Here is a 23,249-nt window from a genome sequence, read left to right as displayed (position 1 = left end):
ATCATGCTGTTTAAGTGTTGGGTTTAACCGCTGTTTAACGCTTCTTCTAGCGGAAGGTCAAATCTAACTGGTGTTCAAGACGGAAATCAAGCTTCCCGGAATCTAGACCTTAGCCCGTCTTCCACGAAAGCCTTCTCAGAACCCACCGTCAGCCAGAGCTCCGTGTCGTGGGCCCTGTTTCTGTTAATAAAGAGCATACATATTCCGCATCTGGCACGCTTGGGCTGGGGTATATTTTGCCACCATTTTCCCCCAACTTTTTATTAGAGAGCATTTCAATAGAATAATAATAACCCCCCGTTACCTTTCCCCCCCCCCCGTGATCATCAGATCCTGGCCAGGTTGCTCCGTCTGACTCTCCCATTTTTCACCACCTTCCAGCCCCAAGTCATGGGAGTTCTGAAACAAATCCCTGGGTATCATGTGACTTCTTCTATGGATATCTCAACAAGGTAGAAACTTTTAAAGCACAATCACAGTATCAATAATACACCTTAAAACTTGTAATAATAATTTCTTTGATCTTGAAAGTTCTCAGCACAAGGAAAAAGTTGTTGACTGTGTGAGGTGGTGGATCTAACTAAATCTACCGTGGTAAATAATCTCTGTCATTTTACAGCGCTGGGCGTCAGCAGTATCTCGGTGAGGCCCAGGGAGAGGAAAATCCCCCCGGGAATTCAGCGGTTTCGCTTTTCCCCGATTGCTCCCAGGGTCGGGGGTATTTTTGTTTATTTATTTGGCTGCAGCGTGCTGCATGCAGGGTCTTCCGCAACTAGGGATCAGAGCTGTGCCCTTTTGCAGCAGTAATGTGGAGTGTCAACCACTGAACCGCCAGGGAGTCCAGGTTTTACCATTTATTTTTCAAATCCAGAAGCAAATAAAGTTCATACATTGTCAGTTGCTACACTCCTTGCGCCTCTTTCACTCTGTAGATTCCCTTCCATAATTATCTGTTTCTTGCTGCAGCCGTTGTAGTTGAAGAGGTTGAGCCATCTGTCTGCCAGAGCCTAGATTCTGCCGATTTCATCTCATGTTGTCTTTTAACTTGTTCCCCAGTCCCCTAACTTTTCTGTGAACTGGGGGTTCCATGGAGAGCTGGGTTTCTCAACCTCGGCCCTGGATGTTTGGGGTCAGAAAATTCTTTGCTGTGAGGGAGTGTCCTGTGCCTTGTATGATGTTCAGCAACATACCTGGGCGCTGCACACTAGATGTCAGAGCACACACACACACACACACGTACATACACGCACACGCACGCACACATCAGTTACAACAATCGAAATGTCTCCAGACATTGCCAGGAGTCCCCAAGGGGCCACCATCCCTCCATGGTTGAGAACCATTGCTCTGAAGGCTTGAACACTGGCTTTTTAGTAAGATGACTTCTGAGTGGGGTATAATCCCTCTGCCAGGTGTATAGTGCACCTGATTGATCTCTCTTTTGTGATATTAGCAGCTATTGATGGCCGCTGCTTATGTGGTAATAAATAAAGATAACAGAGGAATTCAGCAGGGGCTTGTAGGATCTTGCGGATGCACACTCTCATCTTCCCCTTTTCACGTATCATCTTGATTATCTCCCTACAGAGAAACATCTCCCCTTCAGTCCCTTAGTTAATACAGACATACTTCGTACAGGACACGAAGAGAGGGCGCTTGATTCTTTCTTTTATCAGTTCTCAAAGAATGAGTCGGTCCCCCAGTGAGTTTCAGTTTTTTAAAAATATTATTATGAATGATTGGGATTAAGTGTGTTTGATGTGTTTCATCTGAATTCAGTTATTACCGCCAAGGGAGCTCAGATTGTCCCACTTTTGGCCAGTAGGAGGGCCTTCAGCCAGTCCTTTGTGAGTCCTTCTGACGTGAAGCCAGTGGACTTCAGGCGTGTTTTCTGATATGGCAAGTTGCTCTGGGCTCCTTGCGTGTGTTTCCTGTGCCAGACCAGGAGGCAGCCATTGCCCCCGGAAACCCTGGTTTCATTTCCTAGGAAGTGGGAGTGATTATGGTCTGTTGCCACCAGCAGTTTTAACCATGTAGTTCTTCTATTTGTTATGAATCTCAGGCTCTATTCTAAGTTCTCAGCACCTCGATAATCTTTATAGCTTCTTTGGATGTGTTTACAAACCGCTCAGAAGCCCCTCTGAGACTGATAATGTTTCTTCCGCCTTTGAAATCGCTGTTACAGGCAAGATCACAGTCTATGGAAGTGTCGAGCCCAAGGAGGCCTTTGTGGTTGACTCACATGCAAGGAGCTAGAGGGAGCAGAGCCTAGAGACTGATCACTTACTCAGGAATGAATGTGACACCTTTCAAAGCCCATCTCCTGAGGACCAGGGGCCCGTGACTGCGAGCTGTTGATCAGGTCCTAACCTGGGAGAGGCATGGTCTTTGCAGTGGGCAGCCCTGCCTGGCAGCTCAACACACAGGGCCAGGTTCTTCCTGCTTCCTCTGCAGGCTTCTCAGACACCTGCATACTGGCTTGCTGTCAGGAGATGTGGGCCTCAGTCTTCCGCTCTTGAAGCAAACATCCTTTCCAAGAATTCCATGGCAAAAGGAATTCCTTCTTTTTCCCTAAATGCAAGTAAGTGTAAGAAGTGAGACATTGTGCCAGGAAGTGAATGCTCACTGACTTTGGGAAGACCCTCTTTGCCTGTCTTTCCTAAGACGTGGTGTATGTACCAGAGTAGAAGAGAGCTGACACGTGGCAGGAGACGGTAAGGAGAGCTCTGGGCGTCTGGGGAGGGAGAGACCGCTTCCTCTCCCAGGGAAGGTGGGTGGCAGTTTCAGAGGCATCCTCGAGTGGCGGAGCTGTGCCTGGCCGCCCTGTGTGCCACCTGCTCCGCGAGTTCAGACACGGCTGGCCGGCCTCTGGCAGAAGACGAAGGTCAGTGATCTCAGGAGCACTGCTGGGGGGCGGGGGACCCTGGGATCTGGTTCCCGCTTTCCATTTTTGTCCTCCGTTCCATCAGTCTACACACCCAGTACCGCAGGCCACTTGCCTCCTAACTTTCGGGGACTACTGTGTGTTTTGTTTTGTTGACGTAATCAGCCAGATTCAGGGAATACTGTATTGAATGTGTTGGCTATGAAGAACTTTAAATTTTAAAAAAAAAAAAAACACCTTTTTTAAACCACTTATTTGTCTCAGAGAGAACCCTGGTCATCCACGGGTTAGGACCCGGTGCTCTCACTGCCAGGGTTGAATGCTTGGTCCGGGATCCCGCAAGTCACGTGGTGTGGCTGAAAAAAAAGGAAACAGTAAGACGTAAATAAGGAGGGGAGGAAGGGGAGGCTTCCCAGCCTTTTCTCTCCATCACAAGTCAAGCCGGAGCCCAGGTTTCTAGAATGCATGTTCTCCCACGCCCCCCGCCCCCATCACACGCGTACACACACTCTGGCGCTGTCGCCACCCGCCGGGACAGGAGGCTGGCGGCCGAGGGTCCCCCTGTGCCTGCCTGGCCTTCCAGGCAGGGCTGAGTGTCTGTCACCAGGCACCTTGGTGGTCGGAGCGCGCAGAAGCGGGGCTCGGGGGACCGCGGCCCAGAGGGGGCTCCTGCTCCCCGGTGAAGGGGCGCCGCCAGCCTTGCTGGGGGAGTCCCGAAAGGCGAGAGAAAGCCCCAGGCGCTGCCTGGCCGCGGCGGCCCCGGCGGACGTTTCCTGCTCTCTCGGCCAGCGTCTGTGTTTGGTTTTGCTCGGTTCACACTCGCTGTAGCTGCTCTCCCTTTTGAAGGATGGGAAGTGCCCTCTGCGGAGAGAGAAGGACCCCAGCTGCTGGCGTGGGGCGCCCGCCCCCTGCTGTGCAGGCGCCGGCAGGGTGGTCTCCACCGTGCATGGGCGGCCGGGCAGGAGAGACCCCACCCGCTCCGCCCTCAGCTCCCATCCGCTTTACCTTCAGGGTCTGCCCGGGTCTGTTCGTGAGACGTCTGGAGATCATCACCTCTTGGTTTTTCCAAAAACAAATAGGCCCCAGACACAACGCTGAACCCTTGCTCTGGCTTAGCACGTGTATTTCTGGAGGGAACACAGAGCGTGTGCAGAAGTCAGCTCCGGCCCGGACCCGCTCCTTTGGAAGCCTGCTCCGCGGCTCCGCTCTGCCTCCGCACTTGGCCGCCTCGTTCCTCACTGTACCGGCGTGGTGCTTTTATGGACCTGTTCTCTAACTCTTGGATGCTGTGTGGTTGGAAAGTCAGGAGCTCAAGTCTTTTTTTTTTTTTTCTTCAAGCACATCGAAAATAAGAGAGATCCTCCCACATAGCCTCAAGACAGAATATTTGTTCCAGGGATGCAGACATTCCCCAGAATTGTTCTGGAAAACTTCTGGGGTTATTTTTTGTTTTTTCTAGTTTTGGGGGTTTTTTTGGTTGTTGGGTTTTTGTTTTTGTTTTTGTTCTTTTTTTGTCTTTACAACCAGTTTCCCATTTGCCCACCAGAAGTTCAGCTCACTGCTTCATAGTTACACTAAGGCGCAGGGATCTTCCACCCTTAGGGTCAATTGCCTTCTCAGCTGGTCGGTATCTCCTTTAGGACTTCTCTCCCAGTAGCATACTGTGAAGTGTAAATCTTTTTGGGTGGAAAACTTAATTCTTTTTATTTCTGTGATGCTTGTATTTGCAGTCTTAATCTTGAATCTACATTTCCCTGTATTTCCATATTTAATTGCGTCTAAAGTGAATTACTTCTTAACAACGTCATGAGGTTTTCTGTTCTCAGCAGTGAATGGATGGGGCCGGTGTCTCTTTGTATGCAATTGAGAAGGCGTGAGGCAGCGAAAGTGGAATTCTAGTCTCCTCACCGAATCCACCTCCTTTGCAAGCCTTAGAAAGTGTAGGACATCCCAGGAGCCAGCTTCGAGACAGGCGTTCGCTTCAGTTCGCCTTCAGAAAGGAAACAAGTGCTTTGTTGGTGCTTGGTTTTGACGTTTCGATCAGTGTATTTCGTAGTGTAAGTTGTTTCTGAATAAACATGTTTCAGAGAACTGCGCGCGCGCACGCACACGCACACACACACACACAGATACCAAGCAACAGATGTGCTTTTATCTTTTTCCCCCTAATGTATTTGGGGGTGAGGATTAGACCAGGAAGCATGAAAGGCTTTAAAACCACAGCCCAGACAGAGTTCAGTGACCAGTAATCCTGTTGCGAGAATCTGCAGCCTGGATTCTCTCTGGAATTGTGGAGGCAATGGGTCGGCGGCAGTGAGCACCGTTTCTGATGGAGAGGGCGTCCCAGTCCCCCGGGAGCGACGTCGGGGCTCTGGTGCAGTGCGGGCAGACTGAACCGGAAAGAGGGCCTCCGCCTCTCCAGCGGGAAGTGCGTTTCTCCCTGCTTTGGTCCCTCTTTGTGTCTAAGACTCGAGTCTCTGATGGAGAAAGAGCTGGGCTCTCCCAGGACCCACTGGCCTGTGGAGGCACATTGGTGTCAGCCCGCTGTCGTAGTCCTGTGTGTGAGTGCAGGGAAGAGAGCCTGTTCGTCTCCTTCCGCTGTTTATTAGGGTAGGCCGAGCAGATGATTCCCTGATGGTCCAGTGGTTCAGACACCACGCTTCTACCGCAGAGGTGCACGGGCTTGTCCCTGGTGGGGAACCAAGATCCCCCACGTGGGGAGCACAGCCAGCTAATAAATAAGCAACAACAAAATGATCACTTTTTTTAAATGTACCCCAAGCAGATTTTAAGTAACTAGGTTTTGTTGCTGTTGTGGTTTAATCGCCAAGTCCTGTTCGACTGTTTTACGACCCCGTGGACTGCACCACACCAGGCCTCCCTGTCCTTCACCGTACCCTGAAGTTTGCTCAGATTCATGCCCACCAAGTAGCTGATGCCATCCAACCATCTCATCCTCTGCCACCCTCCTTTTGCCCTCAGTCTTTCCCAGCATCAAGGTCTTTTCCAGTGAGTCGTCTCTTTGAATCAGGAGGCCAAAGTATGGGAGTTTCAGCTTCAGTCCTTCCAACAAATATTCAGGTTTTAGTAGTATATGTTTGTGACTCTTCATCTGAGAAAGGGAGACCAAAGGGCGCTAACGTATTTGCTTTCTTGGAGCTGAAAGCAGGCAGGAGTCCTTCCTTCTCTGGCCTACTTCTGATCAGGACAGGCACTCAGTCGTGTCCAACCCTGCGATCCTGTGGACTGTAGCCCCCGAGGCCCCTCTGTCCATGGGATTCTCCAGGCAAGAATACTGGACAGGGTTGCCATTTCCTTCTCCAGGGGATCTTCGGGACTCAGAGATTGACCCCTGGCCTCCTGCCTTGCAGGCAGATTCTTTACCAGCTGAGTGATAGGGAAGCCCATTCATAAGAGATTTGCTGTTACTGCGTAGTCACCCAGTCGTGTCCGACTCTTTCAACCCCATGGACTGAAGCCCGCCAGGCTCCTCTGTCCGTGGGATTCCCCAGGCAAGAATCCTGGAGTGGGTTGCCATGCCCTCCTTCAGGGGGTCTTCCCCACCCAGGGATCCAACCCAGGTCTCCTGCATTGGCAGGCGCGTTCTTTACCTCTGATGTTCATCTGGAAACCCCACTGTACCGAAGCGAGGGAGCTCGTTGACACGCCCTTGGACTCAGGTCCCTGGGGTGCAGACACACGGTCGGGGTGGGGGCTGCATGTGTCCCTCTGGGCCCCTCGCCCCCCACCCCCGGACTCACCCAACCACCCATCACTACTGACTACAGGCTTGTTTCCAGCCTTGTGGGGGATCCCTCTCTGGGGATGGTATAGCCCACGGGCTGTAACAGGCAAGTTATTGGGCTGTAACAGGCAAGTTATTTTGTTTTTCATTTACTTCCCTCACCCCACCCACATCCCCTGACTGCAGACAGGTTCTTGGAATACTTGTCTCGAAGTAAATGAAGGGAGATGCTGAGCATCGCTCCCAGGTGTAGAGCGTGACCCTTGCCCACCGTGCAGCTACCTGAGGGTAGAGTTCAGTGTCCAGAATGGCAGCTGCCCCTCATCCTCATGCTTGAGGGCAGCTCATGCTGAGGTGGCTGATTTCAGCGTGGGAAACGCTTTGTTCAGTTCAGCTGAAAGATCATCTAAGGCCCGAGAACACAAGGATGGTGGTTCGTTGCCCGGGATGGTGTGCGCGATTCAGTACATAGAAAGCATGGGCTGAGGTTTAGTTCTGACCTGTCCTCACTGATGACCGCCGTCACCTACCAGGCCTGGGGAAATCGAGGGCTCCCTGGTCCCTTCTGAAATTCTGGTGAGTCAGTGCCTGATGTGCAGAGTTCTCAAGTTCTTCCAGTTCTCAAGGAGCAAGACGGTTGAGAGCCAGGCGGGCGGTTGCTGTGTGCCTTGGGGCACTGATGCCAGCGTTCTGTGTGGCATTAAGGCTCACGCACCTGCCGATGTCACTCTGAGATGGGCTCTTTGCCTCTGGAAAAGTGGCTTTGCACGTCCACCCAGTTGGAGACGCTGTGCAGATGGAAGTCTTCAGCTGTCGCCGGGGACAAGCATTGCAGCACCTGGTGGGGGCCAGAGGACCGCTGGGGATGGGGAGGGGTTGGTGCAGGAACTGCCAGGAATCCTGTGGCCTTTGCTAGAGGAGGAAGTGGCTTCCGGTGGGGCCTGGGCAGGAGCTGACCTTCCAGTCGGTGGGGAGAAGTGATAGCTGGAGAGGGGAAAAAACGGCGCCAGGTAGGTGCCCGGTAGCCCCCTGACCACCTAGATGGATGCCTGGAGGGTTAGCCTCTCAGCTGTGTGAGAGTGAGTATCACCCAGGAGTGCTGACAGCCGTGCCCCAGGTGTGCGTCCAGGCCCACGGTGCCCCCGGCATCCCAGCGGGCCTTGCGCCCCCACCTCAGGGACCCCCAGCCTGAGCCTGTCTCCAGCTTTTGGACTTGGTGCGCCCTTCCTGCGAGACGTTGGTGTGGCCAGGTCGTCCGGTGCCGGGGCTCTCGTCGGAGCCCCCGTTCCCATTCCTACTCCTGGAAGCCATCCCCGCTCAGAGCTGGCTTCCCGGTTTCCGCCGGGTGGTGGGCCTTTGCTCTCGAGGAAGGCAAGACCAAACAGGTTTCCAAAGTGAGGAAGTCCGGAGTCTGGAAGGCTTCGGCCTGTCTCCCCCCCCCCCCCCCACCCGCGCCCAGCATCAGCAGCCCCTCCCGCCAACCGCCGATGCCCCTCTGCTCACGGCCAGCAGGCCCAGCGGCACCAGTCAGAGCCTGCTCGCTAGCTGCCCCTGCAGGCCTTGCAGCAGATGCCCCTTGGGTAGCTTCTCTGTGGAGCATACGTTTCTGGCAGCCATGAGCTGGAAAGCGGAAGTCAGGGAGCGTCGTGGGCGGAGCCAGGAGCTCGGTGCAATGCGGTTTAAAACCGGTCAGCGTATCGCAGGCCTGCGGCCCCCCAGCAGCCTTGGAAAAGGAGCCCGCTCAGATCCAGCAGAGGAGCCTGGTGGGCTGCAGCCCATGGGGTCGCTGTGGGTCAGACACGACTGAGCGACTTCACTTTCATGCATTGGAGAAGGAAATGGCAACCCACTCCAGTGTTCTTGCTTGGAGAATCCCAGGGACGGAGAGCCTGGTAGGCTGCAGTCTGTGGGGTCGCACAGAGTCGGACACGACTGAAGCGACTTAGCAGCAGCAGCAGCAGCAGGTCCAGCAAAACCAGAGTCACTTGTCCATCAGCTGCAGCCTCCGGAGCCAAGGCCAAGCCTTCTCAAGCCTCGCCTCGTGCTCTCCATCACAGTCACCGATGAAACACCTCCTCGGGACCTCCCTGGCAGTCCAGTGAGAGTCTGTGCTGCCGGTGCGGAAGGCGTGGGTTCAGTCCCCGGTCAGGGAGCTAAAATCCCACAAAATTGACAAAAAATTAAAAAATGTTTATTTAATTAAAATGATGAGCTGGGGGCCCTCCCTGGCGGTCCAGTGGTTAACGCTCTGTATTTGCTGTGCCGCGGGCAGGGCTTGCATCTCTGATGGGGGGCTAAGATCCCACAGGCTGTACGGTGCAGTCTTCTCCCGGTACCCAGAAGAAATCATTTCCACGGTTTGGTAATACAAGCCACAGTCTTTTTTTTTTTTAATCCAAACAGCTGAACAGTTGGTTCTGGAAACTTCATTACCTCCTATTTCACTATAGGGTAATATAATTGTGTCTATACCTTCAGGAGAAAGAGGGTTCGAAAATATCTTTAAAATGTGTGACCATTTTTCAGTCTCATAGCGCAGAGAGGAGGCAATGTGATAAGACAGCTGTATTAAAGATGAAAATTGAAATGGGCCGCTGGGAACCAGGCCAGCAGAGAAGTAACATTTGTTACTGAAGCCTGAGAAGCGAGGTGTTTTTTTTTTTTTTAATGTGGGATTAGAGATCGGCTTGGATTTGAGGATGGGTGTTAAGCGTCCATGATGGCGTACTTAGTGCTCTACTGAGCCAACCTAGTGGTAAGTGATATGGCCTCCAGTGTTAGGGTGCTGAGCTCAGTACCCCCGGGGTCCCCTTCAAGAACAGAGGGTGCTGCTATCTCAGCCTCAGTCCCCAGACACATCAGAAGGTTGGCTTCTGCCAAGTGGATCTTCATTCCTAAAAAGAGTTCCTGGCCAAAAAAACATCTTCCTCTTTACTTATGCTATAAGCCAGGTTGAGCGGCCTGGGGGCGGCAGAGAGACTTTTGTGCCAAGTCGCTTCAGTCATTTCTGACTCTCTGACCCCATGGGCTGTAGCCCACCAGGCTCCTCTGTCCGTGGGATTCTACCGGGGTGGGTTGCCATGCCCTCTCCAGGGAGTCTCCCCACTCAGGGGTCCAACCCTCGACTCCTGTCTCCTGCGTTGGCAGGCAGGTTCTGGGAAGCCTCCACAAAGTGTGCTCGTGAGGACGAGCGTGGGGAGCGAGGGCTGTGATGGGCTGGGGAGGGAGAGACGGGAGCCTCGCTGCTCCGCAGGGCAGGGTGGGGGGACTGTGCCCAGGCCTCGTCTCCAGGCCTCGGGACCCGTGGGGAGAAGCCGTATGGGGGCCAGGCTTCTGGCTACAAGGGCTTTGTGCTGCCCGCCCAGAGTCTTCAGTCTGAAGGAGAGGCCACGTCGCCACTAGCCCTGTGGTCTGTTTTTCTGCCTGAAAAAGTCATCGCAAAAAACTTCAGCTGATAGACACTAATATGAAAGCATGCCAAGATCTGTCGTTAACTGAAAAATAAGGGGAAAGAGTTCTTTCCAGAAAAGTGTTTTCCATAGGAACCAATTTTTTAAAAATAGGTATGTGTGCATGAGTGTGTGTGCGCTGGTATTTCAGCAAACGCCTAGGTTTGTATAGACAGTTTCTGGACAGGTGGGCGAGAAGCTGGAACTCTGGGACTGGGTCTGTGGGGAAGGAAGGCATTTACTCCTCACGTTATATCCACTGTGTTTCGTTTTTGTTTTTTTTTCCACAATGGGTGTGCATTGCTTTCTTGATTTTTTGTTTTTTAAGAGAAAAAACTTAAACATTTTAGTAATACTGGGCTTCCCTGGTAGCTCAGCTGGTGAAGAATCCCCCTGCAATGCGGGAGACCTGGGTTCGACCCCTGGGTTGGGAAGATCCCCTGGAGAAAGGGTAGGCTACCCACTCCAGTGTTCTGGCCTGGAGAATTCCATGGACTCTACAGTCCCTGGGGTCGCGAGGGGTCGGAGAGGACTGAGCGGCTGTCACTTTCAGCAACTCTTTAGAGAGGAGAGACGGAGGAGTGTCCTCTCTGAAGGCTGGAGCACACACAGGAGGTCAGGCTGTAACAAGCATAAAGGCATGTCTTATGTATAGTAGAGGCTCCAAGAGACTTTCTGATGGACACGGCTGGCTGCCTAAGGCCTTCAGGCTGCCTGGGGTTCTCCCAGCACCCCTGGAGCCAGAGAGGGTCCTTCTTATATTGACCTGTATGGTTCTGGAGGTCTGTGCTTCACCAGCCTGCCAGATAAAGAAAGAGGTCTGGTTGATTCCTTCCATTTTCATTTATTTGGATCTGAGTGTTGAACCCAGATAATGTTTATACTTGATATACCAACATGAGATTTTTAAAAAGATGCCCCACAGGAGACAGTTCTGTGCAACTTTGGGGGTAGACAAAGATTTTTTAGTTGGGATACAAAAATCATTGAGAAAAATGTATCAAAGAAAGTGATAAATTGGACTTTACAAAAATTTCAAACTTTTGCTTATTAAGAAACACTGTTAAGAAACTAATAGACGCCGTGGATTGAGAAAAACGTGTCTCCCAAAGGACTTCCATCCAGATGCTGAAAGAGCACTTAAAACTCTAGGGTGAGAAATTAGCAGCCCAGTTACAACACAGGCACAGACGTGAACAGGCTTTCCGCAAAAGAAGATATACCCACGGCTGTTAACACATGAGGAGCTGTCAGCACCGTTTGTCAGTGGGGAAATGCGACTTAAAATCACCAGGACGTACCATCACATCTCTAGAATGGCTCAAGTTTTATTGTCAGTTTCAAGTGTTGACACAAATGTGGAGCCACTGGAACTCATACGTGGTGCAGCCTCTTTGGAAAAGAATCATCTTCCTGTAAAGCTGAGCATACACTTATCAGCAGTTACCCAAGGGGATGAAAGCGTATCTTCTCAAAAGACTGGTTCAGAAATTCACAGTAGCTTTTTTTTTTTTTTTTTGGAAGATCCCAAACTGGAATCAACCCAGTGGATAAACACACCTTAGTGTATCTATACAGTGGAGAACTAGTGGGGAAGAACAGCGATAGGAAAGAAGTACTGACCTGCTTCACAGATGAGTAGCAGAAAGCAAGTCTGCTGCTGCCCAGAGCAGCGGGCCAAAAGGAGACCTTGGCGCGCAGGACATGTGTGTCTTAGCTCTACTCTCTACCTTGATTGTGGTGGTGGTGGCACTCAGTGTGAGAGCTGAACGATAAGGAAGGCTGAGCGCCGAAGAACTGATGCTTTCAGACTGAGGTGCTGGAGAAGACTCTTGAGTCCCTTGGACAGCAAGGAGACGCAACCAGTCCATCCTAAAGGAGATCAGTCCTGGGTGTTCATTGGAAGGACTGATGCTGAAGCTGAATCTCCAGTCCTTTGGCCACCCGATGCGAAGCACTGACTCATTGGAAAAGACCCTGATGCTGGGAGGGATTGGGGGCAGGAGAAGGGGACGACAGACGATGAGATGGTTGGATGGCATCACTAAGTCAATGGACTTGAGTGTGAGCAAACTCTGGGAGATGGTGAAGGACAGGGAAGCCTGGAACGCTGCAGTTCATGGGGTCGCAGAGAGTCAGACCTGACTTAGCAACAAGCAGTGGTATGAAATCTGTCATGCTCGTCAGACTATCCCCCCAGGATGAGTCTCGCTGTGTCCCCTGGGGAAGGGCAGGCGCCGTCGTGCCAGGGAGCACACACCTGCACAAACACGCTTCCTCACCGTTTTCTCACACCGTTTGCTGATTCACCTGCCAAGAGGTCGTGATGGAGGCATTCGGGGTCTGCTCTCCATTCCACTCTGCTGCCTCTTCAGGCTTAGACTCCCAGGGAGAATGGAGAGTGGGGCTCAGGAGCTGATGATGAATGAAATAGCGAGAAGGCTGGGTGTTACACTTATCCCCAAGTGCCTGGAGACCAGCAGGAATGCCAAGATAGCAACAGGCTTTTTATCTCTGGGGGCCTTGGGCATGGCGAATCCGGGTGGAAGACAGGATTGGAGGGCTTGTCCTAAAGCATCTTATTTTTACTTCGCTTGTGTGTTTACTGGCTCGATGGGGGCTGGTGAGTTAGGGCTGGAGGCGGATGCCGTGTGGGTCTGGAGCTCCCCGCCGCCGTGCTGTCCTTGGGGCTGCCCCGCTGAGGCTGTGATGCGGCTGCTCTCTCTCGAGGTTCTCTTTCTTCCCTTTGCATTTCTTTCGTTGCCTCTTCCCACCTGGGGTCCCTGAGGTCAGATGTGTGTTTGAAGAGAATGGAACTACTTTCTTTCATTTTCTGACAAAACGAGCAGGAAAAGCCTCAAGACTCCTGACCTGTGTTTTGTCTTGTTCTGTCCCCATCAGACCGCCTGTTCACTCAGGAAAACTCCGAGTGGGAGTGGCCAGGGGAGGTGGAGACCCTCTGGGCCGGCGAGCCCTGGGTTGCCTGCAACACTTGCCTTCTCGAACATGGCAAAGAACTTTTGCTTGCTGAGGGGAAACATGCATATTTCCTCAGTCCTGAGAAACGAAAGGCCTTTTCCAAAAAGAGGAAGGCTCAGCCCGCGCCGTGACCTCCCGGGAGCTGCCTGCTGCCCATGCCTGGTGGAATCCCAGCAGCACCTCGGCACTGTGAGCCCTTTGTCTTGGTGGGGCGCTGAGAGGGCAGGCGCTGCAGCAACCCTAGCCGCAGTGAGTGTGGCTATCAGTTTTTTGATTCATCGTTCAGCTTATATATGCATTCACATTTTAAGATCAAGGAGAATCGATGACTGTTTTAGGAATTTCACCCCAGGAGTTGTCAAATGAATTAATTTACCTGTTTCTCATAAAATGTACTTATCAAAATGAACTTGCGCTCCATTGTGGAGCGTGAGTAATGGGCCTCCTGCAGGTGGAATAGGAAAAGGCTGCAGGGTCTAGTTCACTCCCCTTAGTTTTGTTTCTTTCTTTTTTTTTCCTTTTTTGAGAGATTGTCTTTTGGAACCAGCATCGTCCATATTATTAATCGCCTGCGGGGCTTTATACTGCATCACATCACTTCCCTGGAATTAAACTGCTCCTGTATAGTTACGAAAAATGTACTTTAAAAAAAAAAACAGTTTAAAAAAAAGGTCGTTTTCTAGCATAAAAACCCTAAAGTGTCATGGAGCCATCAACAATAAACTGAATTTTGGGGTGTATAACTTGTACGAGAACTGACACGTGAGGGGCCCCCACCGTCGTCCGTCGCTGGTGCAGGGGACACGGAGGTGGCGGTCTCCAGGGACAGGCTGTGGCCGTCGACTCCCCGTGTGTGCGTGGGGCTTGGCGGCGCCTGTCGCGTGGCCTCCCAGCCCGGCCGGTGAGCTCCAGCCCGGGCAGCCGGGACTCCGCGCCGGCGCAGCTGCTCCTTTCAGCCCGGTCAGCGACCGTTCTTGGGGGTTGTTTACCGTTGCCATGGTGACTTTTATTTCCATAGCAGCGGCGCTGCTGTTTCTCAGAGGAAAATGAATTTAGTTATAAAAGGATAATATTTTTCTGTCTATATATAAGCAGCCATCTGTCAACCAGTGGATCAGAAAGGATTCAGAAACTTATTAAAACGGATAGCAATGCAGTGATGAGTTGGTTTTTTTTTCTTTTCTTGGTCCCATATTAAAAGCAATAATAGATGTGGAAACAACTGTTGTATGTTCAACATCAGAACCGCGATTTTTTTCCCTATAGATTTGAAGTGTGTGCGTGTGTGTGTGTGTGTGTGTGTGTGTGTGTGTGTGTGTGTGTAAGGCCGCACCACCTCCACCACTGCTGTGACAGCCTCATGAAATACAGTTTACATTCTGCTGACGAGTGGGAGTGGCCGAGCGTCTAGACGCAGGTGTGGCTGGCGCTTTCTCCTCTTGATGCCGTGAGCGTCCCCGCCCCGTTAGGGATTCCCGTGGCTGAACGCTGTGTTGTCACCCACTCTCCTGCCCCTCCACCCCGGGGGGACAGGCTGAGCGGGTGCGGAGATCAGCAGCTCCTCAGGAGCGCACGGCGCAAACGTGAAAGGAGCGCGGTGCAGAGGAGCCCGCACTGCGCCCCTTAAATCTCCTTCTCGAGCAGCGTTCTTCCTTGCACATCCGGACGGGCAGGAAGTCACCTTGGGGAATGCTCCTCTAGTTTCTGCGTTCTTTATGGATTTCTTTCTTTTTGACGGTGTTGGGTGTTAGATGCAGCCCACGGGATCCCTCATTGCGGTGGCATCCTTCATTGTGGCGAGAGGACATCTTTCCATTGTAATAAATGGGCGAGAGGACTTCTTTCCATTGTAATAATAAATGGGCGAGAGGACTTCTTTCCATTGTAATAAATGGGCGAGAGGACTTCTTTCCATTGTAATAATAAATGGGCGAGAGGACTTCTTTCCATTGTAATAATAAATGGGTGAGAGGACTTCTTTCCATTGTAATAATAAATGGGTGAGAGGACTTCTTTCCATTGTAACAAGTGGGCACTCAGGCTCACTTGCCCCACAGCTTGTGGAATCTTAGTTCCCCAACCAGGAAATCGAACCTTCATTCTCCTGCATTGGAAGGTGGATTCTCAACCACTGGGCCAACTGTGGAAGACCCAAGTTCCTGGATTTTTTTTCTTTTCCTCTGTTGTGTTCATAAACTGTAACTTGCGGGGGAAGAACACTCGCACACACCAGCCCCGTTGTAAATAATGTTGTTTATTGGTTGATTTTTCCAGATCCTGACATTGACGCTGCCACTGCCATGATGCTTTTGAATACTCCCCCTGAGATACAAGCAGGTTGTGAGTAGATGCTTCTATAGCCTACAGCACCACAGTTTGTGAACTTAACCTTCTCCTTTACATACCAGGCCGTAGGAAGAACTAATGCCCAAGCAGACCGCCCCCCCCCCGCCCCCACCTTAGAGAACCACTTTGAATTACCGCAGTGCGTGATTCCATACATGTGCGTAGAGAGACGCAGCCACGCACGTGTGTGGCTGAATGCGTAGGTGTGTTTCCAAGATGACAGAGTGCTAAGGTAATTTCAGGGCTTGAGTCTCAGGGGCAGGGAAGAGGACCAGGAATGAGTCCAGAGAACAGACCCTTTCTCCTTCAGGAGCTATTCCTGGGAGCTTGTCGTTTCTGCTAGAAGAGGCTGCAGGGGCCCGGTTCACAGTCGTGGGACTCAGCAGGACCCATTTGTAGACATGCCTGTCCCCTTGAGGACCTCATGAGTAACAGGCTCCTGTCTTAGGGTGAGGAGAGGAAAACCTAGCAAGGTGGGTATGCAGGAGCTTGAAACAGCCTGCAGAGGGCAACACTGGGATCCCCCGCCCCATGTTGTCCTGGGGACAGAAGGGCAGGGCTGCTTGCGAGAAGCGGGCTCCCGGCTCCACCTCCCGTCGGCCCTCCAGCAAGGCCCAGCTGAAGACATCCCTGCTACCTCCCTGGAACTGCTCTTCACGCGCCGTCCGATGTCTTCTCCCCACCTCTGGAGCTAGCGTGTTTTTAGAATGGTCTCCTCCCCCGGTGATGACCGATGACCCAAATGCAGAAGTCTGTCCCCTGTCCTCCCAGCGGCCACGTCCCTCTCCCGGCGGAAGCCTGTTGATCAGACAGCCAGCTCAGCCCCTGCGGCCCATTCGGCCGTTGGCAGGATAACAGCGTCACCGCCTTGCTGTGTGTGGACTCGTGGCGTGCCACAGCCGACCCCCTCCGATGCTCACCTGCCTCGTTCTGAGTGCCGCCCGGCCTGCTAAGCAAAGGGATCCCCACTTCGGGAGCTTTGAACGTCTGTTCCTAGACCCTCCCCAGCTGTCTGATGTCGAGTTCTAGACCATCCCTCCTAGCCTGCCAGCAGCTTTAGGAAATTGGCTCCATCCTTCCTCCCCGTCCCTTGGTTTAAAAGACCCAAGAGACGCAGCCAGGCGTCCTCAGGACAGTCATCTCTCTGCCAAAGGCTGCGGTTACTTGGTCCTGAAGGCACAGAATCCTCATTCTCTCTTTGCTGAGCTCAGCTTGCTGGCCGTTGAAATAAAGACTGCCCACACCTCCGAGAAGGAATCACCACTGCTAAGCAGACACAGAGCCGGTGCAGTCCTGTAACTAGCAGTTAACCTGTAGTGTGGGTTTTAAAGGATGTTTGAAGTTACACCGAAGTGAAAAAAAAAAAAAAAAACTCAGTTCTCAGATATCTCTTGCAGAAAGAGAGTAGACCAGACTGTAATCCAGTTATGTTCTGAAACAGTTTCTGAAGTCAAGGTGGATAATTCATCACGGGGCAAGCGTACTGACTTGATCAGAGCTACATAAGGTTTGGGTACCTTCCTTCGTACCAGTCACTGCCCGCAGTGATCGTTGGTTTAAGGAAGTTATTTTGATGAACGGGAATAAAGGCGTTAATCGAGGAAAGGCCAGGGGACTGGTCATCAGCGATCCTTGGCAGTTTTATAAAGGTCCATTATCGCTAGATTCTTGATCACAGATAGAAAACGGTTGATCCTGATGAGTGAAGAAGTTAATTGTTTTCAGTGTTCTCATGGCTAAATGAGCTGCTCCCCTCTCCCTTACTGTAACACGTGTTGTAACAATTTTTTTTCAGGGTGTCTGTAGTGTTATGTGTGTTGGGATGCTGAACTTGGTTTTCCGAGCTCCATGTTCACGTTGTGAAGCTGTGGAGTCACATAGGGCTTTCCCACCTCGCTCTCACTACTGTGAGAAGCCCAGCCACAGCCCTGGTGAGCCTGCCAGGAGCAGGCTCTAGCATCCTGGTAGGAAGGGACCAGGCAACCCACGGAAGTCTGGAAGGAGACAGCAGAGAAGTCAGTTTAATGCCTGGGCATCAGCTTTGTATTCACCTTCCTGTCTGACCCCACGCCTCATCAGATCCCCTGGAAATCTAGCGAGGGCATAGTCAGTGGGTGAGAAGCCCCCAAGATTGGAGCAGGGCCGTTGGAAGGAGGTGAGTGTACGCTTAGCGTCCGCTCCTGCAGTTGGGGGCCGGAGGAATCCCCGTCAGCCTCCTAAGAAGTGCAGTCACAGGCTTCTGTCCCGACGCCAGGACTCTCTACAGCAGTTCTTCTGTGCTTTGCTCCCCCTTTGCCTCCCGACCTGATGTTTCTTGTCTGGGATGAGAGGCAGGACCTCACCTCCCAAAGGGAGACCGTCCCGGACATACAGCGCAGAAGCCGCTATGCCCGACCCTGCCGGCTTTGCCCAAAGCCTGGAAACAGTGGGAGGTGATCCCTTAGTCACTTTGTCCACCTGATGCAAAGAGCTGACTCACTGGAAAAGACCCTGATGCTGGGAAAGACTGCGGCCGGGAGGAAAAGGGGACGACAGAGGAGGTTGGATGGCATCACCGACTCCATGGACATGAGTTTGGGTAAACTCTGGGAGTTGGTGATGGATAGGGAGGCCTGGAGTGCTGCAGTCCATGGGGTTGCAGGGAGTCAGACATGATTGAGTGACTGAACTGAACTGACCTGATCCCTTAGCCAAAAGACTCAAAGGCAGCAGACACGGGCGCTGGTGGGGAATGGGCAGCCTGCTTCAGGGTGTGTGTGCGCACGTGTCGCCCAGGTTTGGGGTCCTGCCTGCCTGCTCCCCACGCAGGCCCCTGGCCGTCTGTTACCGGAGCCTCATCCTCGAGGGCTGCTGTTGACAGCCTCCCGTGTTCACTGCCCGGGCTGAGCAACGCCCCATGTCAGCGGGGCCCCACCCCGTCCGTCTGCCCCTGGCGCTGCGCAGCAGGCAGAGGACGGCCTGGGTGGTTTAAGGTCTCCCCTTTGTCCTGGCCCTTCTGGAGGCCCCAGGCGGCAGCCGCTGAGGTCCTGTGCTCTCATCCTTCCTGCGGGCAGACTGGCCGCAGGCTGGGAGTCGGTTAGGTGCTAGCAAGGAGCCATCTCCAGAAGGTGGCAGAACCCCCGTCAGGAGGAGGCCCCCCACCTGCCCTGGGGGTGCCCACTGCACCTATGCCCCTTAGCTCCCTCCCTGTGGGGCCCCTCAGCCCCTCCCTGCACGCTGACGCTTCACTTCCGCGGGGCAGCTGAGGGCGCCGAGCTCATCAGAACCTCAGCCTTCAGCGTTGTCTCCCCCGCAGCCCCAGCGGGAACATTCTCTCTTTTTGGCTCGGTCCGTTCGTGGCGTGGGGAGCCTTCCGCAAGGCGTGCCATCACGTCTCAGGGGCTCTGCGGGACACGGCTTGCAGAAAAATCCAGGCAGGACACCGCTGCCTCGTCGTCTCCTGAGCTTCTAGTCAAATCCATCCGCATCCCTCTCCCCTGCCAAAAAAAAAAGTATGGCTCTGTAGATTAATTCTAACTTCTCGATTCTAATTAAGGCATCCTAGGTGGCTCCAGTGATAAAGAGTCGGCCTGCAAAATGTAATCAGTATTATTTTACGGTGTTAATGAAATATTTTACATCCTCTTCTTCATATTGAGTCTTTGAAATCCAGTGTGCTTAGAACATGGCTCGTCTGAATTCCACGTCTCACCCGCTCTAGAGTGGCCACACTCGGTCTGTCGGCTGGCGCAGGGGTAAAGAATCCGTCTGCCAGTGCAGGCGGCAGAAGAGACTCATGCTTGGTCCCCGGCAGGAAGATCCCCCGGAGGAGGAAACAGCAACCCACGCCAGTGTTCTTGCCTGGGAAATCCCACTGACAGAGGAGCCTGGTGGGCTACAGTCCATGGGGTCACAAAGAGTCAGCTCTGAGCCCACACACACACTGCAAGTGCCCACACACACGTACACACACACGCGCGTGCATGCGCACTCACGCACACACGCGCGCACACACACACAGACACACTGCGAGTGCACACACACACACGCGCTCGCGTACTCACGCACACACGTGCACGCGCACACACACACACTGCGAGTGCACACACACTCACACATCTGCTCTAGATTTCTGCTCCACTACCTGCTCTACGGTTCTCTGACAAGCCTTGTGAGTCACCTTTGACCCCAGTAGAGGGATTGTTATTAAGTCAGAAGTCTGAGCACCATTACTCATCTTCAAATGAAGGGAAAGTTGCTCAGTCATGTCGGATTGTTTTTGACCCCGAGGACTATGCAGTCCATGGACTGCTCCAGGCCAGAATATTGGAGTGAGTAGCCCCCTTCCCTTCGCCAGGGGATCTTCCCGACCCAGGGATCGAGCCCAGGCCTCCTTCCTGCATTACAGGTGGATTCTTTACCCACCGAGCTACCAGGGAAGCCACCAGGGAGGCCCACTCATCTTCAAAGGCTGACATCATGCCGGGTTGGAATGTGCCCAGAGAGAAGCTCTAGATAAACAGAACAACAGAATGGGGTGGGGGTGGGAGGGGGGGAGGACGGAGGTCCTCAGCCCCCCTGCCCCCAGAGCTGGAACGCATGTAGAGGCACCAGGAAGCGGGCTCCCTCCTCTCAGCCCTCCCCACATCCTTGCAAGGAAGCGGGTGGAAGGGCCAGTCCTAGGAAAGGGAAGGATTATCGAATCACCTGCTGCTCAGCTTATGGCCTCTGCTAGCTTAGCCCGGGCTGCTCTCCAAGGCAGCAGTCGGAGCTCAGAGGTTAATTTTAGAAGCTGCGAAAATCAAGGAAACAGAACGTGGGGAGGGGAGCTGGGGAAGCCGGGGCGGGCGGAGCACGGAGGAAAGCTTCTCCTGTGCCTTCCACTGTTTTTATTTCGGGTTCTGGAAGTGATCACATTTGGATCACAGTGAACGGTGCTGCTTGATTTGATTCTCTGTGTGTGTGAGGGCTGCTTTCTTGATGGATAAAAGTTGAGGGTCAGTGTTTAACACAAAGTGCTGATGTCCTCGGCACCTTGCCCCAGGATTTGAGAGTCTCAGACAAACATCTTCTCTCCTAGGAGAGCCGACTTAAAAAGCATTTTCTGCTGGGGGAGAGTTGATCCGCAGTGCTAGACTCCGGCGCACAGCAGACTGGCTCAGTTGCACCTCGAATGTGTCTGTTCTTTTCCAAGTTCCTTTCCCTTGTAGGTTATGAGAGTATTGAGCAGACTTCCATGTGGAGAGCTAAGTACTTCAGTGACGTAGCAGGAAAGGATGATGCTGGCGGGGAGGGTGCTTTTTCTTTTTCCTTTTTTAGTTGATTTAGTGAGAAGCCGCAAATCTAAATATCCAGTTTCTTATGACCTCTTCTCTAGCTGGAGCCCAGGTTTAATTTCAGCAGGTTGGGTAGGCGCCCTGGGTCAATGTGTGTTGATACACATCGGGGAAAACACAGAGGAAATAGAAGGGAAGGAGATGTGCTGAGAAGCGAAGGGCCAGGGACACTGACCCCGTCTCCAGATCCAGACTCAAAGAGTCATGGCGCGGGGACGTGGGAATGCCTTTCTCAGCCGTGTTAGGCCGGCCGGGATTCATCTCTCAGAAGCCACATTCTAGACACCTGGGTGTCGGGACAGAAGGGAGGGAAGGGTGGGAGCAGTTACGAGTCACCGGCCGCATGGGCAGAGAGGGGCACGTCCCCCCCCCCCCCCCGCCGTGAGGAGCTGCCTGCAGCGGCACTGGGAAGCCGGGCTTGGTGGGGGCAGCGTCCTGCAGCAGCTCCCGTGAGAGTGCGCGCCGGGGTCCGAGGGAGAACCTCAAGCACACCAGCGGGGTCACCAGATTCCAGAAACAGCTCGGGGAAGGCCTTCTCATGCTGCAGGGAAACTGTCCTTGAGAGTCTCTGTGAAGTGCATTCACCAGGAAGATGTCTTCGCGGGTGCGTGCAGAGTTCGTGAAGTGAAAGTCGCTCAGTTGTATCCGACTCTTTGCGACCCCATGGACTATACAGTCCGTGGAATTCTCCAGGCCAGAACACTGGAGTGGGTAGCCTATCCCTTCTCCAGGAGATCTTCCCAACCTGGGAATCGAACCAGGGTCTCCTGCATTGCAGGCAGATTCTTTACCAGCTGAGCCACAAGGGAAGCCCAGGAATACTGGAGTGGGTAGCCTTTCCCTTCTCCAGCAGATCTCCCCAAGAATTGAGCTGGGGTCTCCCACATTGCAGGTGGATTCTTTCCCGGCTGAGCCAGCAGGGAAGCAGAGTTAGGGAGAGCTACCAAAAGCCTGATAGACTGAAAGGCTCTCTGCGTGTCCTGACCCCGGTAAATCCTATGCCTGAGAGATAATGAGTAAGAGGGCGCCAGTGAGGTGAGGTGCGATGGCAGAAGGATGAACCCGGTGATCTTGGTGACAGTGAGCTTACAGAGTGGGCCAGCCGCTGAGCTGGGAGGCCGCTCCTGCGCTTTGTCTTGTTTTATCTTCAAAACGGTGCTCTGAGGTGCTCCCGTGCCTCCTTTATAGGCGAGCAAACAGGCACAGACGGGTAAGGCACTTGCCCAGAGCCACTGGGCTGGTGGTGGGGCAAGACTTTGGACAGAGGCCGTGTGGCCCCAAATGTGTACTCGTGACCACCAAGAGGCTCCTTCCCTGAGCTTAATGAGACAGGGAGTCCAGCGAGTGGTGTCCAGTAGCTGCTCGGTGAGGGCTGACCTCCTCTCTCCGTCTCCTTGACGCCAGGTGAGCTGCTGGTGATCGGAGGCTCCAGCCGCTCGGGCAGAGGGCTCCGGGTACAGGTGGGGCTGCGTCTCTTCTGACGGCCGGATGACTGCAGGGCTGTGCCAGGCCGGGGTCATGTGCCCAGGGCTCCCTAGTCTTCTGTGCCGGGCCGGGGGCATGTGCCTGGGGGCGTGTGCCCGGGGCTTCCTAGTCTTTGCCGCAGGACTGTAGGTGCTCTGGGTGTTTCGCCACAGGAGTGACTCTGAAGTGATTTGCACACGGGGAACGGAAGTGCCGTGAGCCCAGTGGCTGCTCTTCCGGCTGAGCGTGTGACCCGGACAATGGCCAGGGGCTTCCAACCCCATCCAGCTTTGTCTCATCCTATTCTCGAGGGCCACTGCAGGGCGCCTCTGGGGGTGCTGAGCACATGGGTGATGCTGAGATTGAAGACTGGCATCTCTTTTCAGAACAGCCGTGCCTTTATTCAGTTAAACCTCAAAATACTCCGAGAGGTCAATACTGGGACCTCTTCTTGCTTAAGGAGCGCGTCAGGAGACACAGGCAGTAAAGGACGCTGACGAGACACAGAGGCAAGTCGTGCGACCCCAGAGTCTGGCTCTCAGCTGCCAGGCTAGAGACCACCTCCCTGCTCACAGCCCTTCACTGGTTTTCCCGGTATCCATAGTGAAAGTGAAGGATTAGTTGCTCAGTCGTGTCCGACTCTTTGCGACCCCATCCATGGACTGTAGCCCACCGGGCTCCTCTGTCCATGGGGCTCTCCAGGCAAGAATACCAGAGGGGGCTGCCATTCTCTTCTCCAGAGGATCTTCCCAACCAAGGGATCGAAGCCGGGTCTCCTGCATTGCAGGCGAATTCTCTGCTCTCTGAGCCACTAGGAGTGAAGTGTAAAGATGCATCTCATTCCTGCTAGGGTGATATGCTTTGTCAGAATTACTTTTTAGTTCTTACGCACATTATGCTTTTCATCACTTCCAGACCTGGTGTGTGCCTTTGAATACTAACATCCCCAGCACTTCCTGCGGGAAGGCCTCCCAGATGGCCTTTGTTTGGGGTTAGCTGTCTCCATCCTGCATGCCCGTAGGCCCACTGGCCTCGCGCTTGCTATTGTAGGTTTTCATCGTCTCTTC

General features: G+C 53.2%; 1 protein-coding gene across 10 annotated transcripts in view; it reads left to right on the top strand.

The window, feature by feature from the left end:
* The window catches only part of FOXN3 (forkhead box N3), a 447,853-nt gene that overhangs the window by 395,959 nt on the left and 28,645 nt on the right, over nucleotides 1–23,249 (top strand). For 8 of the 10 annotated variants that reach the window (XM_042252846.1, XM_042252848.1, XM_042252847.1 and 5 more), the window contains one exon: nucleotides 15,332–15,397. The exons of 1 other annotated variant lie outside the window; for it this stretch is intronic. In XM_042252846.1, the coding sequence (XP_042108780.1) occupies nucleotides 15,332–15,397 (66 nt within the window). The remainder of the gene's footprint in view (nucleotides 1–15,331; nucleotides 15,398–23,249) is intronic. One more of the 10 variants, XM_042252851.1, reaches the window with a different exon arrangement.

The sequence above is a fragment of the Ovis aries genome, chromosome 7 (assembly GCF_016772045.2).
Source record: "Ovis aries strain OAR_USU_Benz2616 breed Rambouillet chromosome 7, ARS-UI_Ramb_v3.0, whole genome shotgun sequence".
Lineage (NCBI taxonomy): Eukaryota > Metazoa > Chordata > Mammalia > Artiodactyla > Bovidae > Ovis > Ovis aries.
This window is presented reverse-complemented; position numbering and strand designations above follow the sequence as displayed.